At 44.6% G+C, this 25,707-nt stretch overlaps 1 protein-coding gene across 4 annotated transcripts; it reads right to left on the bottom strand.

Moving 5' to 3' along the window:
- Positions 1 to 2,657: 2,657 nt before the first annotated feature.
- Positions 2,658 to 24,630, bottom strand: angpt2b (angiopoietin 2b). Of its 4 annotated transcripts, none has more exons than XM_036515839.1 (9): positions 24,283 to 24,630; positions 17,365 to 17,520; positions 16,108 to 16,229; positions 12,813 to 13,062; positions 12,349 to 12,471; positions 7,194 to 7,295; positions 5,638 to 5,804; positions 3,653 to 3,783; positions 2,658 to 2,999 (listed from the first exon to the last, which is right to left on the bottom strand). In XM_036515839.1, the coding sequence occupies exons 1-9, from the start codon at positions 24,574 to 24,576 to the stop codon at positions 2,839 to 2,841; spliced, it is 1,506 nt and encodes a 501-aa protein (XP_036371732.1). In that variant the 5' UTR covers positions 24,577 to 24,630; the 3' UTR covers positions 2,658 to 2,838. The 4 variants fall into 4 exon arrangements, with proteins under 4 accessions (XP_036371732.1, XP_036371730.1, XP_036371731.1 ...); XM_036515837.1 differs by having other exon boundaries at positions 12,349 to 12,499; positions 12,826 to 13,062; XM_036515838.1 differs by having other exon boundaries at positions 12,349 to 12,473; positions 12,830 to 13,062.
- Positions 24,631 to 25,707: the final 1,077 nt, after the last annotated feature.

Genomic DNA, 25,707 nt, shown 5'->3' with positions numbered 1-25,707 from the left:
AGCGACTTACAGGCTGGCATCTTTTTGTGATGTTTCTGTCCTGAATAACAGCAAGCCACAGGGTCCAGTTACCATAGGAAACGCAGAGCTGTATTCTTTATAGTGTGTGTCTATAGTGTCTTTATGTAATTTCTGAGTTTTCACAATGTTGATGTATATTTTAAGTGGTAGAGCTATTTTTGCAAACTGGCATTGACTCACATATGAAGAATGTCTGAATATTCTTGAAGAATATGAAGAATATTTCGCAGTGTTGTTTGAGATATCAAAACTGTGATGGCAGACTATTCACAAATGTGCATGTTATGGCTTTTGATTTGTCAAAAAGCAGTGTGGTGCAGTAGCAACGAGCGGGGCTCATGCAAGGGTTGCCAGTTCGATTCCAGGCTGTGGCATGGCTGTTGTACCCTTGGCAAGGTACCAGACCTAGAACTGCCTCAGTTAATATCCAGCTGTATTCTTGGATAACATGTAACAATTTTAACCCATGTAAGTTACTCTGCATAAGATAAGTAACTTGGCTTTTTTAAACACTAAAATCATTCTTTCTGGTGTAAGGTCCTGAGTATGTCACATGTGAAACCCACAGTAATCAGGTACACTGATTTGGTTTAGCTTGACAAGAGTGCTATTGGAGCTTCACTGTCAATTAGACGCACTTATGAAGGGGACAGTACCAACATTGCTGATGGAAACATTACCGTAAATGCAATGCAACCAGCTGGAATAATACACAGCACTGGTACCATTAATAAAATCAACAACTGTGCCTGTATTCATTGTACCTGCGTCAGACCCTAGTGGCACACGTACGATCTGAAGTGAAAGCCGAAGCAGGCGGTGCAAATGGCTGGCTGTTAATGACGGTACGGGTTCATCAGGCAGAGAAATAATTAAGGAAACAAACAAACAAAAATCTCAATGGAAGATCATGAGAGGGTGTAATTTGGCTGTGAATGAACATGTTTATGTGCATTTGTTAGGTCATTATAGCACAAATGACTGATTTCAAAGTGTTTTTTATGTATAAAACGGGCAATGTGCATGGAAGCTGCCAACCCAGTCCTATTCAGCGTGTGTGTGTGTGTGTGTGCATATGTCTACGTGTCCCACTGTGCACATGCATGCATCTGTATTTGTGCATGCCACTCTGTTGCATGTTTTTCACATGCATCAGAGACAGTACTGCTGTCAAGCAGAGTGAGTATCATTCTCTGGTTTTCGTGTTATACATCTGCCGCTCATGAATTAAAAGGAGACGTCTGGCCTTTGTGACCCCCACACATTGCTCAGACAGCCGATTTGGCTCGGTTCCCTCCTTCCGGAAGATTCCAATCCAGAACCATGCAAGCACAGGACTCACAGAGCCACTGCGGTGCATCATCCCGCCACCAAACTTACCCTGTTATTATCTTCACTGTACGTCAGATATGTTTTGCGCCGTGCCCATAGTTTACCAGCAGGGGAAATTAATTTGTAGCTCTGATAACCTCCTATGATTGATTGATTTGATTTGATTTGATTTCACTCACAGCCCCCGAGCCTCCTGCCCCAGTCTCTGAATCATTATGGCCGGGCACACTCTGTCCCTGACTTCACCTGCGCAGAGAGCCGTGCTGTGAAAACCATCACGCTGTCCGTTACGCGGCGGAGACAGAGATTTATTAGCCCCGGCGCTGGTCAGCCCTCCCTCCATCTCCTCTTTCTTGTTTTTTTTTTTCCGTTTCCCTCCCCTCCTCGGAAAGAGGAAAGATGGATTCGAGGACAAGGTTTCAGCCCTCTGCCAGAGCAGAACCTGGGGAGAGTGGATCTCGTTTGCGTGTTGAACTGGGGCCTGGGTGCCGCTGCGAATAATTTGAATTAATATGATGTCTGAAAGGGTCCGAGCCTCCCAGTAGGGCACCCTACATGCTCCCCCCATGGAACTGCTTCCTCCAGGCATCGGGCATTAATAATAATAATGTGGTCTTTAGAAAGCGCCACTTTGGAAAGCGCTTTAAAGTTGTGAAGCTACAAGTGAAGCTACAAGCAAATGTGCGTTTGACATAAAATGCGCTATTCCATCATCCCAAAACTTGTGCATTGTGTGCCTTGGAAAAACACTGTCCTTTAAAAGAGCTTATGCTGTTGTTAGGTGATCTGATATAGATCTCTGGGACATAAGAACATGTATTCATATATTTGAAAATGACCATTGACAGTACCGTTTTTAGTTTTCAATTTTTTTTTTTTGGTAATCACTTTTTATTAGAAAGATTAAAAAAAAATACCAACAATTGGACAAACGTATAAAAATACACCTTTTGTTCAGAGTCTCATACACATTTTACAGAGAAATACATCAATGTCAAGCTCACAAGGCTGGTCTCTCGTAACCATTTCCAGACTAAATTAGTAAGAGACCACAAAAGAAAGCCGCATTTTTTATTCAAAGTAGTTGAAATAACAGGAAAATATCTAAACTAGAAAAAGAGCAAGCTACTTACAGCCAGATAAAGGAACACTGGAGTCTCCTGCTGAATCACCAATCGCTGTGATTAAATGATCAGCATACGTGCCTGCTATATTCAATAGCTCCAGCATCCTCTGTGATGAGTTCTACGGCGAGTTTATTGCTCTATACAAGAGATGAAAGAGCATTTTTTTCAGCACTGACTGCAATTCTCCAGAATATCTCCTTTGGATAAAAAACAGGCCCTCAGCTGAGCTCAGAGCTCAGACAACTGAACCACAAGGCAAGATGAGGGCTTGATTGGGCCTCGCTGGTCCTCCACCAGCACCATTAGTCTGTGGGCGACATCATTACCTTCTCCCAGCTGTGCCATCGCCATGGTACTCTCAGAAGTCCACAGGCCGCACCATCATCGTTGCCATGGTAGCGACCATGCTGGGCCCCTTCCAGTAATACCACTTGATGCCGTTGTAGCGGATCACGTTGGTGCTGCCGCCATAGTAGATGCCGTTGAGATTGGAAGGCCCACAGGCCTCGAACCACCAGCCTGTGATCAGGGTGGTGCAGGGAAGAGGAAAAGAGAGAGATCAGGGAGGAAGAAAGAACAACAGCAGAAGACAGAAGTAAAGCTGGAGGGCTTGATTGATCCTGTCACGCGTTTCTGTTTCATGGAGGTACATATTCTTTCAGGCTACATTCATACATGGACATGGGGGATATGAGATTGCAAAAAAAAAGGAAGGGAGTGAAGGACAGAGTGAGAGATGGAGGGAAGGCAGAGAGCAGAAGGGACAGAGAAACGAGGGAGGGAGGAGAGATGGGCGAGGGAGAGAGAACAGGAGGGAGAGAGAGAGAGAGAAGGAGGGATGATGAGGGAGAGAGAGAGAGAGGGAGGGAAGGAGGGATGGGCGAGGGAGAGAGAACAGGAGGGAGAGAGAGAGAGAGAGAAGGAGGGATGATGAGGGAGAGAGAGAGAGAGGGAGGGAAGGAGGGATGGGCGAGGGAGAGAGAACAGGAGGGAGAGAGAGAGAGAAGGAGGGATGGAGGGAGGGAGGAAGGGAGTGAGTGAGAGAGAAAGAGAGGGAGAGAGGGAGAGCTGGAGGGAGTGAAGGGCGGTGAGTGGGAGCGAAGCGGAGCTGGGAGGCACCAGCATTAGGGTTCAGGCACATAGTGATTCCAGGGCGGGAGTCTGACAGGTACCTCCTGATGCCATCTGGGCACACTTGCAGGTGCAGCCGTCGTTGTCCCGGTCCTTGGTACTGAACGCGGTGCCAGAGTGGGTCAGGCTGCTGGTTCGACCCGCAGTGCCACCGAACCCTCGAGAGTGCAGGCTGAAGTTTGTGACAGTTAAGAAAAGATTGTTGGTGACATGTTGACGGTCAGAATTCCATTACAATATTGCATCACCAATACACTACGGAAGGAAGAACAGATTAGTTTGCTTAATGTAATTTATACTTCCCATTCAAGCAGCTGGACTGCAGTGCCCTACCCAGCGCTCAGTGATATGAAAAAAAGCATTCCTTCAGTCCCATATGCAATTAGACAAAATCATTCACCCTGAGATATACAAAGAAAAAGAATGAAATATTGACTATAAAGAGTGTATATGAATGTATATGCGGAAAGAGAAAGAGAGAAAGAAAGAGAGTTGGGAAAATATTTCGGGCATCAATAAAACTCAAAACAGTATAAACCTCAGAGACTTGTGTATTCTGTTTTTTTGAACCATTCCCAGGTGCCGAGTTCCGGGGTCAGTTTTTTCAATAAACAATCTCACGCACAGCCGAAAAGCGTCAGCCGACGGGACTGCATCTTCATACTCAGTTCGGGGTGGAACACTTCCAGGCAGGAGGACCACACAGCGCGGGGCTCCGCGGAGATCTCCTGGCAGGGTAGCTGGCGCTAACTCCCCGCACGGCGGGCTCCTCCGGCTGGGGTCTGATAGGAGCCCAGCGCCGCGACGCGGAGAAAGTAATGTTCTCAGCGTGCTAATAAAACGGGCATGCATGAGGTGAAATGAAAAACAAGTCAGGTGGTATTTTGGCAGGGGCGAGGATCCTCGCTCCGCGGCTCGGCACGCCGGCTCGGTGCTCAGCGCTCGGCTCTTGGCGGTACCTTAATGAGGAGGCGTCGGATGCGCGCGGACCGCCAATGCTGCGCTCTGCCGGGGCTGAGTTTTTCATTTCCATTCATTTATTTTGAATTATGTTTTTTATTGTCTCGGGCGGCGTGGTCGTGCGATGCCGGCCTTCGGCGATTTAATAGCAACCGTCTTTAAAGTGTGATTAGCATGATTTATTGGGCTTGGCAGACGCGGCCACACCGGAGCTCTCGCCAGGTTCTTGAAGGTTTTTTTTTGTTCCGATTCTTTTATCAGTCTTTGTGTCCCTCCGAAAGGCACGGGCTTGAAGCAAGCAGGCGAAAATGTTGGTTACCCAGTGGCCTTCAGCTGGCAGTGTGGTGAATATTTTAGCGAGTCTTTCCATTATTCACCGAAGTCACCTGAAAACTTTCCTGTATATACATTTAGGCATTTTTTTGTTTAGTTTTGTTTGTTTGTTTGTTTTTCTCCAGCTCTCACACGGGAGGCAAGACGCATGCAATTCTGCTATACACTACTTGGCTATTTTACAGAATACAACCTGCCGAGTGCTTTCATTCCTCTCAGCTTGGTGGTTCGTCTTTACTGCAATGCTGTCATTCAGGAAGCACGGTTTGGAGCAGACGGGAGTCCCACAGCACACAACAGTGCTTTTCTCGCTGATGCAAACTTAGCAACTCTCGGGTGCCTCAGGACGTTATGACTGTTTTGACAATCGTTGCGGCACTTATTTTTACAACCTGATGAGGACAATTCAGTTGTACTCATACTTTTGCAAAAGGTCTATACAGTTTGTGATGGCATTGTGAATTGCAAAGCTGTTTGTTGCTGGATAAGACACACTCCTCTGTTACCTTCTATGGTGAGCAAGAAAACATTTTGAAACACCTCCACGACCCCCCAGGGCCCAAAATCATTGCATACACATACTACTGTTTTCTTTTGCAAATGACCGTGCATACCATTTTACATTCAAGATTGTGTATGCGAATGATTGATCAGTGAGGGCCCAGGTCCGTTTGTAGATATCTACCCATTTTACACACAGTCTAGGGTATGAGGTTGAAAAGCATTCTGGTACCTGTAGTTCTTTTCCTCTCCGTCAATGTAGAAGTGATCATAATGGGAGTGGGCCTCATTTCCTTGTGCATCTCTGAGCAGCACCAGAAGTGTGTACTCCTGGGCCGTGGTGAGAAGGTGGATGTTATCATTGCCCAACCAGTGCTCCCCAGAAGGATCTCCAAAACCCTGTAGGAATGACAGCAACAGAGGAGGGACAAACTGAGCCAGTGAAAGGACAGAAAATAATCTTGACTCACCTGGAGAACCATAGATATGTGTGAGTGCTAAACCATGATTCAGTCAAGTTGCAACCCTCTTTGTTCTGGAGAGTGAATGGGAAACATGATCCACTGCTTCTTACTTGCAATGCCCACACAGCATGTTGTGGTCATTTAAGCAGCTGCCTGACTCGCTTCCATGAGAAAAGGAAAAAAAAAAGTCATTCCTACGTAAATTTGAAAATTAAAAGTTAAGGAGAAAGTACATTTCTGTTCTGATTCAAATGACTCAAGAGGGTGATCATCATTATCAAAATCGCCTGGCTGCTACTTGAAATGAGCAAAAGCAGACTGCCAGAATTGTCCTGGAAGTCTGGTCCAAAAGAAACCCCACTGTATTGGATAACTCCATGTGGATAAGCACAAACTGATTTTAAATGTATGCCTAGTGACCACGGTTTTTCGTGGGAGCTGCAGTTCAGTTGCTGTGTTAGACTCAATTATATCCAAAGTTCTGTGATTTGCCCTAATACACACAACATGTGGCTACCAAGCTAACGCAGCGTTTTCTCGATGTTACAGAAACATTGTGCGAAAGCTGTTTGTGAACTCGGTGCTCTGCTCTGAGTTGGACATCTGTTCAATTGTTTTTCCCATGCTCTGACTGAAGGTAAATATTTATCCTGTACTTGTGAAAACTTCTTTTTTCCTGTTGTTTTTGTATTTTTTGGAAAACAGTTCAACCTTTTGTTAGACTATTTGGGTGGAACTGTAATCTCTTCAAGTGCGTGTCTCTCAGCGAAGCGGTGGCCATATGCCTCTTACCTAAATCAAAACTGACAGAGGTTTATTCCAGTCATAAACAGTGGGATTTGAAGGGCATGCGTGACCATTTCCTGAAAAATGATCAGTCATTCAGCTGACAATTATCGTTTAGCATAGCTATGTATTATGACTTGAGATCTTCCGCCCTGTTTTCCTGGAAAAAATGGAAATGGCCCTTACAAAGATTAATAAATGCTTTTTATATCAGATATAGGACTCTTATTACATCCTCTAGCTATAATTTAGGATATGGTTATGGATATATAATTTGGTTATGATAATCATTTCAAACCTATGGCATTTCGCTTTTAAGGACAGAGACAAAATATGTGGATACAAGCTCTATTTATTATCGCTGATCTGTTTATTTCTGGATTAATTTAGGTAATTCACTGTGCTGAAGGTTATAACAGGAACCCCCCGTGCAGGTTATAAACCGATGACCATTATGTCCTATAGAAGTCTGTATCCCTCACATACGCGTACATAGGCGCACGACACGAATGACTCATGCGTGATAGATTGCTCTTACCTTTTTGTAGTCCTTCCAGCCGCGGTGGAAGTCCACTGAGCCATCCCGGCGGTGTTGCAGCAGGGTCCACCCCCCACCCTGGGTCTTCATGTCACAGAACACCTGTGGGAGACCAGAGCACTTCCACTGTTCCTCTCTGTCTGTCTGTCTGAGCGCCCCGAATGACCCCTCCTCCTGCACCTGCTACACGGCACTCTCTCTCCCCGATCTGCACACAACTCTCCCCAGCATACATTACATTACATTTACATTTATTCATTTAGCAGACGCTTTTATCCAAAGCGACTTACAGGACGAGGTTACAGTTCTTTACAATGTTATCCATTTATACAGCTGGATATTTACTGAGGCAATTGAGGGTTAAGTACCTTGCCCAAGGGTACAGCAGCAGTGTCCCAGCGGCGATCGAACCGGCAACCTTTCGTTACATTATGTCATTTAGCAGACACTCTTACCCAGAGCGACTTCCAAATGAGTGCATCAGAGTAGTGCTAAGAGTAGTTATCGAGAAGTATTACAAGAGGTCAGTAAGCTACTGAGTTAAGTGCTAATAATCAATTGACTAACATACAGTTGGTCATCCTCCACACCGGTAGAAAGACCCCACAAGGAAACGCATTTAAGTAAGGCATTGCTACACTGATAACGCACACGGTCTGTTTGTAGAAAGACTGAGTCGTTGAGGGGAAAAAGAACCGGTCGATCATTTTAAAGTGACAGTCTGTTGTTTCCCCCGTAGAGTGTTAAAGGCGGCCCGTGTTGAAATCACTGTCATGTGGGGCCAAAAGCAGCACTGAGAGCAGATCTAAATGAATGATGTTGACTGTTGAAAATAAAGACTGTGAATAATAGAGACGATATTAAGAAATATCCTTGTTTACAATAGCAACATGTTGACTTGGGGGAAAAAAAGGAACAGGCTTGGAGCCATTGACTTTACTCCAAATAAATGCACTTCTTTTTACTAAGGGAAATCAAGCACACGACAGTAGGAACAGAAAGTAATAGACTATTATAAGAGGAATAGACTATTATTATTATCTTTATTATCATTAATGCAGTTGTTCATCGTCTCATCCATCTTTTGTAAATGAATAGAATATCTGCTTAATTCGACATCCTAATGTGTAAATAAGTTAAGGGTTATATGACAGCGTTCTTTAACGAAAATCAGAGGATCGGCCCTTTGTGAGTCCTCTGGAATGCATTTGCACCCAGATACAATGCAGCTGTGAGACTGACAGCCGGTTCCCGGGGTCGGCACCTCTCGCAGATGGATGGTTCCCATGGCAGCCGTGACACGCGGAAAACACAGATCGAGTTCGGCTCGCCGTGTTTTCCTTAACCGTCCCCGTGGGGGCAAGAGCGGCCCGGGGGGGGTGGGGGGGGGGTGTGTGTTCGAGCGCCGCTTTTCGGGCGCTCGCGCTCTCCCTCCGTTGTCCCGCACGGATGACAAACCGAATGTTCGCGCTTGGGAGGGAGGGGGGGTATAGAAGCGTCGCCCGGTGGGTGAAACGCTGCACCGCTCTCACCCGTCTTGAACGCGTCAGGGTAAGCGGAGAGGACGGGGAGCTTGTGTGGGGACCTCGCTGCAAACACAGAGCCGTGCCCCCCCCCCCCCTTCAAGGGGGGAATGGTAGCGATACGTTCTGGCTTCGGTTACCCCCCACTGTTTTTCTTAGTTCGGTTACACGCAATTATGCTTTTGCGGAAATATAATAATGAATTGGATTCATTCATCTTTCAGCCACAGCTGAAACCCACATGGCTAGAATGACTTACTCTAATGTCTAATGCTTTTTTTGTACATGCCTTCTGTTTTGTATTTAGCTGGAACCTGCTGTAAAATGTGAAATTTGTTCTCTGCAGTAGTAAAGAATTAAAAAAAAAAAAGAATAAAATAAATTATCTGTTCCGTTCTCCACAACTTAATGTCATTGTTTGTGAACTGCCACAATAAGGTAATCACTTAATGGCCTCCTATAATTTCAGCATGCAAATTATACAACAGTGGAGTACACCTTTGAGATCACAGATGACAGTTTACCTAAATATTGGCACAATTCTTTTTAGATTACCTTACTAACCTCCAGCTGCGAAATATGATTTTAACGGCATATCTCTCCCTCCGCTGATTGTACACAGTGGAAAACTTGCAAAAAGTTTCCACTCTTAGCTAATTGCAAAACCCCCATTTTTGAACCAGGTGTGAACCAGTATATTAAAATATTCTAAATGTTTTCTTCAATGTAGGCAGAGGTGGAATATTGCATTATAGCCAGCTACCTTAAGGGTGAAAATGTTGTATTGCAAATATGCACCACAAAATCTGGAACCAAACTGGCTGAGAAGTATGTGCCAAAGCAAAGCAACAAAAACACCAAGCCTGCATATTGCACCCATGTTGCACTTGGGTCACTAAGCAACAAGCCCTCCCTGATGCATTTCAAATCTTGGCTCTCCCTGCGCTGTTCATACCCCTGCAGGTGTGCAGGAGGTGAGCGACAACCACGAAAAATAGTCAGTTTGGACTCTGAACTTTTTCCTGTAAGGCGTGGATGGAACAGTTTGTTCACAGCTGAAGCCCTTCCAGGCAAGGTCAGAGCCTTTATTTAGGGGAAAACGGAGAAAATTTACAAACAAGGTTTCCTTTATATATGAAAACACGTGGGCTGAGGCTATAAAGGGGTCTTTTTGTCGGCTGGGAGATTTCAGTACCTAAAATAATTTGTTCCAGTGCAGTTCTAATCAAGATGGAAAGGGTGTTTTTGCTGTGCTTTTTCACTTGAATGACTTTAGATTTTGAAAATCAAGCTCTCCTTTTTTTCTGGCAGTTAGAAATGATGAGAGGTTTCCAGATAGAGGGTGGTCTTTCAAACAGCCATTTGAATATTTGGCCTGCTCTGACCACAGAACCCCCATGCGGGTCAGGACACAGCTAAAACCAATGCTGATTTCAGATGCCTCTGCCTTCTGCAAAACCACTGTCTCTTACCCATATGTTCAACATCCTTTCACGAGCACATGTGCCACTAAAACGTACCTACAACTCAGCAGTCAAGATATCTGCGGAGAAGCAAGTCAAAAGACTGCATGGTGGACTTTATTCAGTGAATACAGTCAGATATGTGCTGCATACTGCCATTATTTATTCATAGCAGAACAAAAGAACAGAACTCACTCGGACAAACAGCAGCAAACACCACTGGGACGATGACCTATAACAGAGTGGGTACAAATATCTGAACCAACAGCCAAGAACTGTGTAGCAAGGGAGAATACCTCACTGGACATGTCTGTGTTAAGCAGCCATAAGAAGTTGTGATGTCGCACCTGCTTCACCACCCCCGCATGTATTTGTATTTCACAGTCTCCAATAGATTCACATCTGTAATAGATTAAGTAATACATAGTAATAAAGGCCAGAATAAATTAATAGTGTATTAATTCTTGTGTTGCCTCTCTGCAAGAGTTCATGCTTAACAATTTGTTCCGTCATCCGCGTTGCATTAAACCCAAATATCTCGACTTGTCTTCGCTTCAGCCATTAAAAAACATGCACACTGTGAACAAATAGGGCAATTTAAATATCCCTACATGAAGGCAGCCACCCAGCTCCTCGCAATAGGGTGGATGGCACAATTTGAAAGGATGGTAATATTGCATCCACCAGCGTGCCCTATGTAAACCCACACAAGCTCCAAGTTGGCAGGAAACACCGCTCCTCTTGCCAAACACCTGGCTGCTATGCCCACAGGAAACAAAACACGAGAGAGAGCAAGAGTAATAAAAACAATTTCTCCAACACTGTCCTAAAAGGTCTGCCCCTGCTAAGCCAGGATTTAGATTTGATTGTGTGAGTCGATACCGAGTGCGAACTATAGATGAATGAACACCTTTGGCTCAGCGGCACACTACTTAAACAAATCTGACATTCATTTCTGACAAACTCCGCCATACACAGCCTGAGGGGAAATGCTTGTACCGCGTTTTATTTTTAATTCATATTCCTAAGATGACATTTTCCCTCGCTCCCTTTTCGCCAAACAGTCTTCCAAATCACATTATGTGTAGAGGGTGTGTTTGTTTCCCCGAGTTTTAATGAAATCCTTGAAAGAAAAAAAAAAACAATCAGGCTGCAAAATGTCACCATTGACAGGAAAGTGTAGAATTTCAGCCGTTTTTTTTTTTTTTTTTCCGTTTGCTTGTCACTTGGATAGACTCACTCCCTGCATACTACAGACCACAGTAAGTGGCTGAAAATGTTAAACGTGGATGAAATCACGTCCAGACGCGGAGCCATAACTTAGACAGACGGCCCAATGTGGGGTTGCCAGGTTTTTCATCACTGGCGACGCGCCAAACCATTTCAGGTCAAAAAGGCCACTCCCCCACCCGCTCTGTTTTCTTGACACATTTGTTTGTCATGAAATCCCCCCCTCCATCCAACTTACCGTGCTGGACCTGTGATGTTTGCTGAAGTCCAGCCTTGACCCTCTACGTCTTACATCTCTGTTAGAGTTTTAAGGACTTTGTGGAGTGCACCGTGCACTGCACTTGCGGCGGTATTCCAACGCTGCTGTCCAGCAGACCGTGCACAGGGCGGTTTGGAACGGTCGCATAAATCGGTTGTTAATCTCAAATGGAGCACAATGGTCTCGAGGAAAGATAACCAAATTAGGTTTAATGGAGGTGCAGGGGCAGAGCATGGCTGAATAAAATACCATAAAGTCACTGTTTATTAAAAAATCTATTAAAAATGCATTTAGTTTTGTGCAATAATTTAGCAGAAACAAGCTGAGTGCTGACTGGCTTCGGTCTTAATTATCTCCAAAACTGTATTGCCAATTTGTTCCAAAAACTAATTAAAAAAATGAGTGAGCACTCCCACTGGAATGGGAGAAAAAGGGCTGCTTTCACCCCGAGGAGAAATCATGGGGAAATGAGCAAAACCGTTAACTGCTGTCTAAAGGAAATGTTTCAATGGAATGGCGTGAGCTCAGTTCTGAGTATTCAACATTTCTATATGAATTCAATGATTACATAATTTTCTATATCCTAACTTCCCAAAGGAATAAGCTGTGGTGCAGCATTTATTGATGGGACTGGGGTAGGTTTGGCACACCCTAGCTCCTTGTCGGAGTCCCCTCCTTACCTTGACTGGTTGTGTCGAATTAGGGAGGTGTAAGGTATACACTCCGCTCTCTGTGATCCCTGATTTGTAGATTTCTGCACAGTCCCGATAACTCGCTGCGTCCTCTTTGGGCACATTAGAGATCTCTACAGGAAAGAAGCAGAGGGACTGGCTCAATGGCCACAATACCACAGAATGCAAATGACATCTTCTGTATTCCAGACCACGCACCTTTTAATTATGTTCATTAGTATCGGATTAGCAGACACCCTGAACCAGAGGAACCTGAATTGCTAGTGCACCATCCACCCTTGGTTTGAGTATTTCATTCAATGACACAACAGCAGTGGTCAACCTGGGAATTGAACCGGCAACCTTTTGGCTGACACCATAGTGTCGTGAATGAAGATCGTTATGGTCTTGGTTATTCACACTTCTACCCTATTCCACGTTAAACCGGTTCCCTGCGGTTACTCTTCTGTGACGTGGGTGCGGTACTGACCGTTACAGTGGGTGACCATAGCCATGATCTGCTGCATGCTTTCCATGAGGGTGGCCTGCTGCCTCTGCAGGAGGCTGCTGTTGCGGGTGGAGCTGCCCAGCTCTCCCTCCAGCTGGGTGACCAGGCGGCTCTGCCGGTCCAGCAGCTCCTGCAGCTGCACCTTGTCCTGCTGCAGAGCCTGCAGCTCCTGAGCATGCCTGCCCTCCATGGCCGCAAGCCGCTGCTCCAGAAAGCTGGGGCACAGATTACATTAAATTATGTTACGTTACATTACGTTACGTTACGTTATGTTACATTACGTTATTGTCATTTAGCAGACGCTCTTATCTAGATCTACTTACATGGGGTACAACTTATACATGTTATCCATTTATACAGATGGATATATTCTGGGGCAATTGTAGGTTAAGTATTTCACCCAAGGGTACAGCAGCAGTGCCCCAGTGGGGAATTGAACCAGCAACCTTTTGGTTACAAGTCCCGTTTTACGAATATAATACACTGCCTCCCCAGATATTCTGTATTACGACCAGAAATTCAGTTACTGTGTCCCTTCTTTTTCACCTTGTCCAGGAGGTTTCTGGTTGGTAACTGGAAGATATAGCGCTGTCCGCAATGTTAAGCTAGCCATGGATGTTCTGTTTTAGACATGCCACTTTAAGACATGCCACTTGTTCATGACAAGCCAGCAAATCACAGTACTCAGAGTTTCAACATGAACAAATCAAAAGACTCTTCTCTCAATAGCAAATCACTTTGATTAATTCACATCAATGAGTCACTGATAACACCTGATAGCACTACACAATTTGGAGTTCATGAGTCCTCACTCTCCTCTCTCATCACCAGGCATTATTCAGATAGGACGTCAGCTCAACTAGAATTTCAGGTGTAAATCGGCTGCCTAGATGAAAGATGCCACTAAAACACTCTGGCTTCTGAATTCCCAGCATTACTCTGATCCAATTCAGGCAAGCACTACAAAGCTCTGCTGACTCGGCCGAGCATAGGCACTTCAGCATACATCTCTCACAAATGCACACAGTGCTCCTTTCCCATTACAGTGATGAAAACATCACTGAGCAGAGAGCGTCCGTCTGGGATTGGTTCCATTTCACAGAAGCCTTCGCTCCTTAACGTACATCAAACACAGGGTTAAAACGCCCTGGGATGCCGAATATGAATGCATGCAAATGCAGGAAACGGAGAGAACTTTGCTCAGATTTCAGCGGGCTCCAGAAACACCTGTGGAAGAGCTGGACTGCTGACAAGATCCATTCAATAAGAAATAAAGCTCACTGGATCAAAACAAGCACAGGGTATATACAGTGATAAATAATAATAATAATAATAAATAATAATAATAATAAATCCTGCTCTCATACAGAGGGATGTAGAGTAAAAATTATTACTCTTGTAAATACACAGGTAGGTGATATAGGAGCCAACACCTTGACATTACTTTTTACTGCCATCCTGGCCAGGACTACCCTGTAAAAGAGATTCTAAATCTCAATGGGATCATATCATGTTAAAATTAAAAAAATAAATAAGGGTTAACTGCAGCACTGCAAAGGGTTAACATGGATAGAGCAAGGCGCAAGAGATGTTGCTGTGTTGCTTTGACCTTGCTTCAGTGGACAGACACCAATCTGTGTCTGCTTTTAGGAAGACGCGGTTGATCAATAGCAGTGTTCAGAAACCGGGCAAGGTAAAAACTGGCATCCACAGACAGGGCCTTTTGACAAGGCTCTTCAATTATGCTCAGAGGCATTGCAGCTGACAGGCAGTGCAACTTTTCACTGCACTTCATCTGAAAATAAGACAGCAAATTCCTGTTGCCCCATGTTACAGTGCTGAATAATGACTTTTTGGAGATTATTTATTGATACAATCTAAATGCCCTGACTGAACAAGTCACTTTCTTGTACTCTGTCAATGCAGACCTTAAAAGAATTTTTGAGTATATTTCTAGCTCATACAAACCTATTGCGTACAGTGTCATCTTCTGTCGGACAGCATCGGCAGTTGTTTCTTATTTTCAGTGCTTCCGCCCCCTAGCCGTTGTGTTTTTGTTTTTTCCCGATCCATGTGCTTTTGTTTTCCTTGTGTTTTAGCCCTGCCCTGCTCCCCGCCCGGTTCTCCGCACATCTGATTGCTCATCGCCTTCACCTGCCTGCCTGCACACCTGCTTCCCATCCCCTTGTCAGCCCTGCCCTATATCTGCCCTGCGTTTCCCTGTCCTGTTGCTAGTTCGTAGCAGTTCATTTTCTGACTGTCTTCGTCCCCGCAATTTTTCCTGTTCGTTGCCTTATTCCGTTTTCGACCTGCCCGTTTTTCGACCTGACTTTTGCATGCCGATCTGTGCTGTTCGCCCGATCTCTCTGCCTGCCTGTTGTTCGACCCTGCCTGTTCCGGTTTACCCTCTCCTGGATTTTCCCACGGACTGCCTCTCTGGTTTTCGACCCTGCCTGTATACTGTTTACAATCTGCTCATCGGATTACTTCTGCCCGGACATCTACGCACGGTGGTCTGCGACTGAGTCCTTGCCCGAGCCCTGACACTTATACTTTTTCTGGATTTTTTTTTTTGTCCTGTTGTTGGCCTAGAATGTCTTAATGTGTTCCCCTATTCTCCCCAGATGCTTCGCCTGTGGCACTCAGAAAAGGTGTTCGCTCTGCATTTTTACAAAGGGTTCAAAGCAGCAGAAGCTATAACCTACAGGACTGTACAACAGGAGGCTTCAGCCAATAAAGTGAGGCCATTTGCCACTAGAGCAGCGTTTCCCAACCCTGCTCCTGAAGGCACACCGTCCTGCATATCTTCTATCTATCCCTGCTCTACCTACCTGACTGAACTCATCAGTGGCACTTTTGATTAGCTGAGCACACCTGATTTTGTCAAGCAGCAAGGATACATAGAAGATATGCAGGACAGTGTGCCTCCAGGAGCAGGGTTGGGAAACACGGCACTAGAGGATGCGATGACTTTCATTCATAAACATTGCTAGGTCAGAAGACAAAAGTAAAAGACGCAAAGCAGGTGCTACTCACTGATTATATTCCGTTTATTTTTGTTTTCATCATCTCTAACCGAAGCGTGCGCCTGCGAAAACTAACAGCACCCTCATGCCAGTACGGGAGTCCGATAATTCATTGCAGGTGGCCCCTAGGTGGACTGGATCCTGTGACTCGTTCTAACAGCAACTAAACAGCGCCTCCCGTTCTGCCAGTGCCCCCCCCCCCCCCCCCACGGACCCCGTGACCCGCGCACTGACCCGTTTTTGTCGTTGAGGCGCGAGATCTCCTGGGTCTGCTGCAGGATCTTCTTCTCCAGCGTGTGTGCGGAGAGGGAGTACTCCCGCAGCTGGATCTCCAGCCTGCTGGTTTGGTTCAGCACCTGGAGAAGGTCAGATGGGGGGTGGGGTGGGGGGGGTCATCGTGTACCACCAATAACATGACACCAGGAGTGGACTCTGCCAGTGTTTTGGCCCAGGTTCCTTTGTTTTTATCAGTTCTGCGCGGTTGCATTTTCGCCCAAAAGTTCTGTGTTTGTCTGTTTCTGTGAGCTCTGTTTCTTGTGAGTCTCCCGTCAGACTCCCGTGCAGTTCTTGCCGGCTCACAGTACATAATACATCACAGGCGCTGTGTATCTCAGAGTTCTGACTATCATGTGCTTACCGCTTTTTTCTGGTGAAGCTGCAGCCTCTGGAATATACTGCGGGACTACATGGTTGTTCTGTCAAAAATATGTCTTTCTTTACAGGCAGGCGACGGTTTGCACACTACTCCAGCATTCATTCTGTTCCATACATTTTTTATGGAAACAGTCGATGTGTATCTTTCTGTCTGAGTGTGTATTTTGTTTGATTTGATACCAGGAAGACCTATGTAGATGAATTAAGGATCAAGGTGTGGTTTCAAAAGCCTGATGTGTTGTAGTGATGTAACGGCTCTCTCACGAGTTCATCTGAGGGTTTTCTCAAAGAGCTTTTAATACTCAACTGTCCTCTGTTCTCTGATCAGTTATTGTTTTAACAGCTACATTAATATAACAAACAGAAGACTGAGCAAAATCTGTATAATGTTTGTGCAGGTTGTACCGTCGTATACAATGGACGGCTGACAGAAAAAAAAGGAAGAAAAAAAAAATAAAGCCAAACACAGGGATGAGAACTGAAATAATAATTACATGATGGACTTGTGGGAATTTCTGTTTTGTTTTTCAAAAAGAAATATTTTTTCTTGTTATTTGCCAACAGTCTGGACTGAAATTACTTGGCGTTATGAATCCTTTGTTCTCTCAGACAGAATGGCAAGGTGAGTGCGTTCAGCGACATGACGGAAGAGCTGCTGGATATGAGTATGGAGCGAAACTGGGAAAACGTGCCCCCAGAGGTCACTCCATCATGTTTCACACGACCCACGATAGAGTTCACTTCAGGAGAAAAACGAGAAGTTGCTTTTGCGGCCTTTTCGTGAAAGCAGCTGACTGGCCGTCGCTGGTCAGGGCCGCCACGCCCCCATTGGCTCACCTGAGTCTCCACGTCTGTCAGTTTGCGGGTCTGCTCCGCCGATTGGCTGAGGAGGTTGGTCCCCATTTCCAGCATGGCGGCGGTCTGCGAGTGGACAGCGTGGCGCTGCATCTCCTCCATCTCGGACCGTACGTTCTCCTGGATGTAGCTCTCCAGCTGCCGGCATCATACACCACAAGGTTAATTTTCCTTCCCTCCTACTACAGTGCCCCCATCCACAACCTTTGTCCTCATAAGTCCTCATAAGAGAGGCTTCACAGGGTCCAAACCTGTTGTAAACGCTTACTTTGTCTACACACACACACACACCATTCCATCGTATACCTTCCGATTCATGTCAATTTTAGAGGCGCATATATGCTAACATCACTGAAACCCATCCACCCATCACATCAAGTGTCTAACACGGATGACATATTTTTACCGTACCTGGTACTTGCTGAGTTGACAAGCTTAAACCAAAGTCTTTGACTGCCTCATTGTTCTTTGCTTTCTTCACCTTTCTAGAAACATGTTTACACAACTAGAACAATTTAGGCAAAGAACATTGCTTTGGGGCACAGGTTCAGGTTAAGATTTGAACTCGAGATTCTCTGATTACATCGGAGGAGAGCTTTGTTACTATGATGGATAAAAAAGAGTAAAATATTCATAAAACTGTCCAGTTTCCAGGGGCTGTCTCCAGCTGGATGCACAACAGATGCATGTCCACATGTGGGGGGGGTAAATATTTGTAAATGTCACATAAAAAGCCATGTGTCTATTTTCCACACAACTGGCCCCATAAACCATGCGGTCCAATGTACTTGGCTCAAGTTGACAACGGCTGTTTACCAAATAGTGTATACGTCTTTGATGTAAATCATAGTAAATTGCACCCTTTTCATACTTCCTATTTGAAAACTGCAACACAGATGTAAAATTTCCATAGCCAGATGTCACCTTCTCTCTCATCACGCACAAACATTCAGGAATATGGGATATGAGTATACATTAAGCCCAGTTGACTCAGGCTGGGTAAAACCTGGTATATTAATTGCTCTGGCTACACAGACATGTTGTAAGGACAACCATTATGACTTTTGGCCTGGTTGTGTGCATGTGAAAAACTTGACCCTTAATGTATAAGGAGCTTATTACTGTGGTGGATGAAACTTTCTGGAGAGCTGGTATGTTTTGCAAAACAAGCAAAACTCCATTTTGCAGTGTGATCCTGAATACAGAGTTGCTAGGTCAGGCATTGGCAACTGTGTGTGTGTGTGTGTGTGTGTGTGTGTGCGATTGGGTTTGAGTGCCCATGTGAGAGAGAGACAGGGATAGAGGAAGACAGACCCACAGTATGCCAGTTTTAAATTAAGTGCACATAGACAGCATGCTGTCCAGACAAAGCTAAATGATGTATTGTACTTACGAAAGCCTTCCACTCAGCCCCCATGTATGAAACCCAATCAATTCCACATACCAATATCTGAACACTGTTTTCATTTTTTATTAAAAATGACAGCAAATACTAACTAATGATAATAATAATAAACAGTGGTCGCCCCTTTTCTCATAAGCAAATGCGTCAGCACAGTTGCAAATTTTCAAATTGTATGGAAGTTGTCCTTTGGCTTCCGTGGGAACCAGTGGAACTTCGCTCCCACCCAAGAAAACAAGATATTTGGAAACTGCTTTTTGTTTTCATTTCATCTGATGTGAAGTGAAGCACGAGCCATTTTATTACACGTGACATAAAAAAAAAACCCTGAGAACTTCACTTGTGAAAGAAAACGAAAATTTGGACAAAAAAAAATATATATATATGGAGAAAGTGTAGTGCTGGGGAATAGGTAACATAGAGGAGATTTAGCACTGGGACAAAGAAACTACCGATCTATAAATCTCCATGTCAACATCCGGAACCCTGTGGTGAAATGGAAACCAGATCAGAACTGTGAACTCTGAATTTACCTCTCCCCATATTTTTCACTATTTCTCTTAAAACAGAGCTGCTGTGTTCCATTAAGAAGTAGAGGGCTTCACCTCACAGTACTTGCATGCATTGGGATAGGTGCTTCTGATTTCCTTCCCCGAGCCCCAGTTACACGGCTGAAAGCGTTTTTGGCACCTGCGCCCTTGTGCAAGCGCTTATTTTTATCCAACTTAATTCATCATCGAAAAGATCGGCGGGAAAAAAAAAATCCTTTCATTTATGAGCACCATAAAAAATATGGTACCATTAATCAGCAAAGTAATGAACAGATTTTCTCACTGATGTGGCCTTTTTGAGCAACTACACATGGCGGACGAATCCAGCCCTTTTTCCCATGCTCGGTAAAGAAAAAGCTTGTACACTGGCGTTTAAATATTCTGCACTGAGTAATGGAATTTCACTCAGCGGTGAGCCAGCGTCAGCACTCTCCAATAAACAATGGTGGATTATTCATGTTAATAGATTTGCATTAATATATTTCTCTTCTTGTGGGACTTGGCAGCATTACATGAGCGGATATCATGCTTAATGATGGTGTTTTGTTATTTCTTGGTTCTGGTTCATGGGGCTTTGCTGAACATGGTTTGATCTTTCAGGCAAGGAATGAGTCGCGTGTCCTGTAGAAGTGTGACAGAATTTAAAGAGGCAGAGGGGGAATTTTAATCCTTTGGCTTTTATCCAAAAAAACTAACTGATGACTTTTAAAAAGCTCTAAGTTTTTTTTTTTTTTTATTGCTTGCACTTGGTCATGGGTTTTGAGTTGCAGAATATGAAGGGAATTTGCCGTGCAAATCTGTGGGTTGCTTTTTTAAACAAACAGCACAGGATGACTGAACAGCAGTTGAAGAGAGTTGTGTTTTAATCCCTCACTCTTTTCCAATTAAAGAGCATTAATACAGTAGGTTTTAATGCGGTACGTGCTAATACGGTACAACCAGAGCTGCTTTTCCCATTCTATTCTGTGGTGAAACACGCATAGAGATTCTATATGAAGCATTTAATGAATAGCTTCCATGGAATGATGAATCCACTCTGTCTGATGTAACCTCGGGTGACATGCTGCAGATGCAACACTTTCAAAGGGAATTTATTTGCTCAGCAGATACCCGGGGAAAACCTGCATTTCTTACATTTTTGCATATTTGTAAAGCTGTATATTTTACAGTTTCAGTTAAGTGCCCTGCTGCTGGGTCGAGCAGCAGAGCCATGTAAGGAATTTAGACCTGCACTCTTCCATTTTATTTCATACAAATAAAAGAGTTTTAACCAACTGCACTTCATTTGAATGATATGCTTGATGCATATATAATTATAGGTAATTTGACCTAAGGACTATAGGAGGGAAAAACTAATGATGGCATCTGTATTAATGAGGTCACTAGTGGGTCAGTTTCTTCTGCATTTGAACTGAGATGCATTTATTATGGTTATGGGAGATGTATTTCTTCTTGGACTCTGATAAACTGTTTTGAGAATATATTTGGCTATTAAAAATTGCATAAAATAACAAGTTTATTTTGTTTGTTTAATCAAGTTTAATCAGGTCTTTAAAGTGCACTCTGGCCTGCTCTCCGACTGAAATAAAAATAAATTGCAATTATCTTTGAATGCTGTATTTCTAATTAGAACTTGAAATTATATAAGGTTTATTAACTCAAAAAGCCAATAAGTACTTGAAAATGGTCCTTAGGGGAGTTTTTAATTTGGCTATGCCAGCTGCACATCTAGCCAATCACCCTCACCGGGCTGATTTATGAGCACTTTGTGTTGCTTGTCCAACCAAACCCTGTCCCTGAGTTTTATCCTCTTATGAAACTGCCCCGGGTTCTCTGTTAAACTCTGTGAAACGACACCGAAATGTGACATTGAAACGAAAGATATGCTATTTTGGCTTTTCATTGTGATTTTGTTTGTTGCTGCGTCATAGGATTAAAAAATAGGACTGAATACCACATTGTAGTTGTTTTTTTTTTTTTTTTGCTTTGTGTAAAAGCACAACTTAAAGAGTCAGAGGGGTATCAGGCAGAAAAAAAAAAGAAACACAAAACGCAGGACAGAAACTAGTGCTGAAAAAGTCTATGACAGTGGAAGGAATCCTTCTGGAGAGATTATGCCAGATTAAACCGCAGAGAGTGGTCAGAGAGCCAAAACGTCGTGTCACAATGACTGCCTGCCTTTCATCTGCAGTTAGAACATTCTCCAGGGCAGCTCGATTACTGCAAAACATCTTGTTGCTTAGCTAAGAGGTCAAAAGAACGTCTCTACTCCTACACATAGGCAGAACGGAGAGAATTTCCCTGAATGAGGTCATTGCCTCCGCTATCAAAGCAGATAAAAAATATCACGGCGTGTTATGGATTAATACATCTGATAATTTATCTGTTTGTATGAATAATGGCTGAGCAGCCGGTCCTGAAACCAAATTAATTGTATCACTCACATGTATTGAATTCGACAGAAGTAATCTCTTTGTTCTTTCGCAGTTGTTGTGAGCATATCTTCAAGGCTATTACAAGCAGTGCAGTAACAATAGCAGACCGGGACAATGCAAGACAGATCAGGCAAGAAAAACGTTTCAATTACGGATCTCTCCATTGATCGGTTCTGAAGATAAATTCAGGGCGTTACTAATCTTTTTATCAGAGTGTGAATTTGCTTATGTTCTTCTTCTGCACCTTGCCAGTTTTCCTCCATGTCAGACAGTCAGGCGTTAGAATGGAACACACAGCAGGAAGAGGATAACTTTGAGGATAGAAAAGGATAACTACAGGTGTCTCCGTCTCTTCAGAAATCGCGTCACCTCTTTTTTTTTTTTTTTTTTTTTTAAACCTCTGTCTTTTTGTCACCCTCTTTCCTCTCGGACCACTTCCTAAGATCACCACGCACGTCGAGTTTAACCGCACGCGATCACCTCTGACCCGATGACCGATGAAGGAGCCAAGATTTGATAAGAGAGAGAACAACCGAAAAAAACAATTCTTGGAACATGAGCGCAAATAAAATTCCAGGCCCATGCCCTGATGAGGAGTCTGCCTTTGAGCACTGTGGGACTGTGGGGAGGGGGGTTCCAGTGCTCCATGGGGTAGTTGGGTTTGTCATTAGCCTTGATTTGAAGCAGAGCTGCTACAGCCCAGAGAACAGGGGATGTCTGACCGCTTCAGATATGCCTCGAGGCACCACAGAGGTGCTGAAAGGCCTTCACACCCAGTTATGGAGGGAGGTTACGGGGTCTGCGCTGTACTGTATTGCAGAAGCTGTTGGGCTGCTTGTGATCTATGAGGCCCTGCTGCGGACTGGAAAAAAAAAAAAAAACAATATAATTGAGTGGATGGGGAGCCGTGGCCTGGCAGTGAATTCCAGACTGCTGCAGAACTGGCCCACACTCTCAGAAGCATCACACGGAGAAACAGCTTGGTTTTTGTCAGGTTCCCGGGGTCCAGACTGTGTCAATTAAACATCCTAAATCCACATGCAGGACGGCCTGTAAAATGCAGCAGCGGAGCTGCGGATAGGCCGACGCCATGGATACATGCATATTTCAACCCCCGCGTCATTGGCTGGTAGCCCTGGCCAATGCCTGGCTGTGTCTGCACAGAACACTCACCCTGTGCGTTTACAGAAAAGTCCCAGGAGATGTAATGTATGGAAGCCAAAGTGCCCCGCTGCGGACATAATGCACATTGACAGGCAGAGACTCGGCATGGAGCTAACCACAAAGTTCCAGCCCTGGCCCCTGTGCCTTTTTGTGGAAGTAGGATAGAGCAATGTTGGACAGGTAGACCACAGAGGAGTTCTGTTAACAAATAACTACAATCCTGACTCAGTCTTTGGTAATGTGGAACAGGAGCAAGAAATAGGTCTTGAACCCTAAAAGTTGATGGTTTGATTCCTATGTAGAGGACACACCTTTGAGTTTTTTTTAACTGAATTGCTTCAGTAAATATCCAGCTTTATAAATGGATGCTATCTAAGTTACTCTGGACAAGGGTGACTACTAAGGAAATGAGTTCAACCTTTAGATAAAATTATTACCTTATTATGACCTTGCTGTTAGCAGGCATCCAAAAGTTGGTCAGAAAACTAGAATGATTGTGAAATAAATGCTTCCAAGGGAGAGACATGCTGGAAATGCCTTTTGGCTGGAAAGTGCCTCTGTAGAACATGAGGAAACTGGTAGACAAACTTTAATTTAGAAAAAGACTGATGAATCTATTCTGATTTATCAATAGCAGGAAATGGCTGAAAGTTTGCTTTTTCCTCTCATTTAAAGTCTCTAAGCCTCGTCTTTTATTTCTAACACGCAACAGGGTTCAGCTTTTCCCAGCGGTCTTAAATAAAGCCTCCGACGCAAAGAATAAACTGTCAGCGAGGCAAAGAATCACTAAGCTCGAATCCAAATCCAGGAAATCACTGCTGAAAACCAAGAAAATTTAAAGCAGTTCCTTTCAACAGCGGAAATTCAGAAACATTCCCCTGAAGGATAAATCACCCTGACAAGCATAAATATGCCTCTATTTACTTTTCATATACAGGGCAATATAATTCATCAAAGCATTTAGATGTAGCAAGAGCACAAAGCAGAAATGTTGCCACCCCAGTACATTAGCAGACAACCAATGGTCCAAGGAATAAAGAATATCATATTTTATTCTATGGACCTCATAACCTGTTTGAGTGTGTGTGTGTGTGTGTGTGCGCGTGTGTGTGTTTTTTAAATGTGTAAAAATATAAATATAAGTAGTAATCATCCCCATCATCTACATATAGGAAATGGAAACAAACACTGTGCATTCATACGTACGTGCATACTTATAAATGTACGTGCAGTGCAAGTTTCATGCCATACAGATACACGTGTTGTCCCAGAGAGCTGCACCTCCTAAGAAGTGAATATATATAAAAAGAACTGCTGTGATTCAGTGACAGGCGGGGGTGACCCTTACCTTCTGCAGCCACTGTGTGTTATTCTCCGTCATGCTTTCCAGCGTCTCCAGCTTCCTCTCCTGCCAGGAGGGCTCGGCAGGCGGCTTGGCGGGGGGCGCGTCCGGGGGTGAGGGCGAGTCACGCTGGAGGGAGTTGGTCACCTGGAAGGCCCCCGCGGGGCGGCAGTGCTCCACCTCCGGCAAGAGAAAGGTGTAGCTGCACGGCCCGTGCTGCACCTGGTGATGCCTCCGCTCCGAGCCAATCACGGCCACCGCCGCGGCGGCCAGGCAGCCAATCGCAAGCACCCACCCCATTCCACACAGGTAAAAGCAGAGCGACTCCCAGAGGGGACAGGAAGAGAGAACTGATGTGTGTCACAGACGGAGTACCAGGTGCAGCGGGATCCAGATGCTTAAAAGTGTGTGTCCTCCTCTCTCTCCTCCTTTCTCCAAGGTCTGCCTGTTCGCACCGTTCCCTCTCCTCTTTTCTCCTCTTTCTTTCCCCCTTGATCCGTTGCTTCTCTGACGTGTGTTGGTTTTTTTTTTTTTTCTTTATGACAGTGCGCTCCACTGGCTGCCAAAAGCAGCTCCTCGCCGCTGTCTGCTGACTTCAGTGCTGTCCGCCTGGACAGAGGGGATAAGGAGATTGCTTCCTGCTCTTTGGCCGCGCCGTTGCTCTCATCGCTGAATTGCAGGAAGCACACAGAGCACACTCCCCTCTCTTTATTTCGTTTTCAAACTGTTTTCTTTTTGCACCTCTCCTATTGTTATTTAGCTTTTTTTTTTTTTTTTTAATCTGTGAGCCAGAGGTCATGAACAGCCAGCTGAGTGATACTCACTTAGGTGCCAGGGGGGCAGTTTAAGTACAGAGGTTTTACCTCCACCCCCAGTCTCCTCCACTCCTTCCACACATAATCACTCACCCCCACATCCCCCACTCCACCCCCCCCTTCTCCCGCCCTCCTCCTCACAGGGTTGAGGAGAGGAAACCGCAAAAATGCACAGCAACCACCACAATGGCTTAGACCAGGAACATTCTCCACTCGTTATTTTCCTCCCTCCCTCTCTATCTCTCTCTCTCTCTCTCTCTCTCTCTCTCTCTCCCCCTCTCCCTTAGCCCCTCCCCTCTTGTTTCACCCCATGTAAGTAGCACATTTTCCACACCTGGACTGCAGACATCTATAGGTTAAACACATGTTTGAGGGAGCAGTTTTTGTGCGTACATGGCAGGGGGGGCACATATTGAATTAAACTCATGTTTCCCGTCCAGTCCCTGGTGACAGAAAATGTGTTCCACTTAAATACTAACACAGTGCCTCCTGGAAGTAAAGAATGAACGGACAGACTCATCTCAGACAGAGTGCATGAGAAAAGGAAAGAAAAATGTGCAGACAGGCATCTGACCTCGCGATGCCTCATGCCTTACATGTGACTATAAATGCTTTA

Source organism: Megalops cyprinoides, chromosome 21 (genome assembly GCF_013368585.1).
Source record: "Megalops cyprinoides isolate fMegCyp1 chromosome 21, fMegCyp1.pri, whole genome shotgun sequence".
NCBI lineage: Eukaryota > Metazoa > Chordata > Actinopteri > Elopiformes > Megalopidae > Megalops > Megalops cyprinoides.
This window is presented reverse-complemented; position numbering and strand designations above follow the sequence as displayed.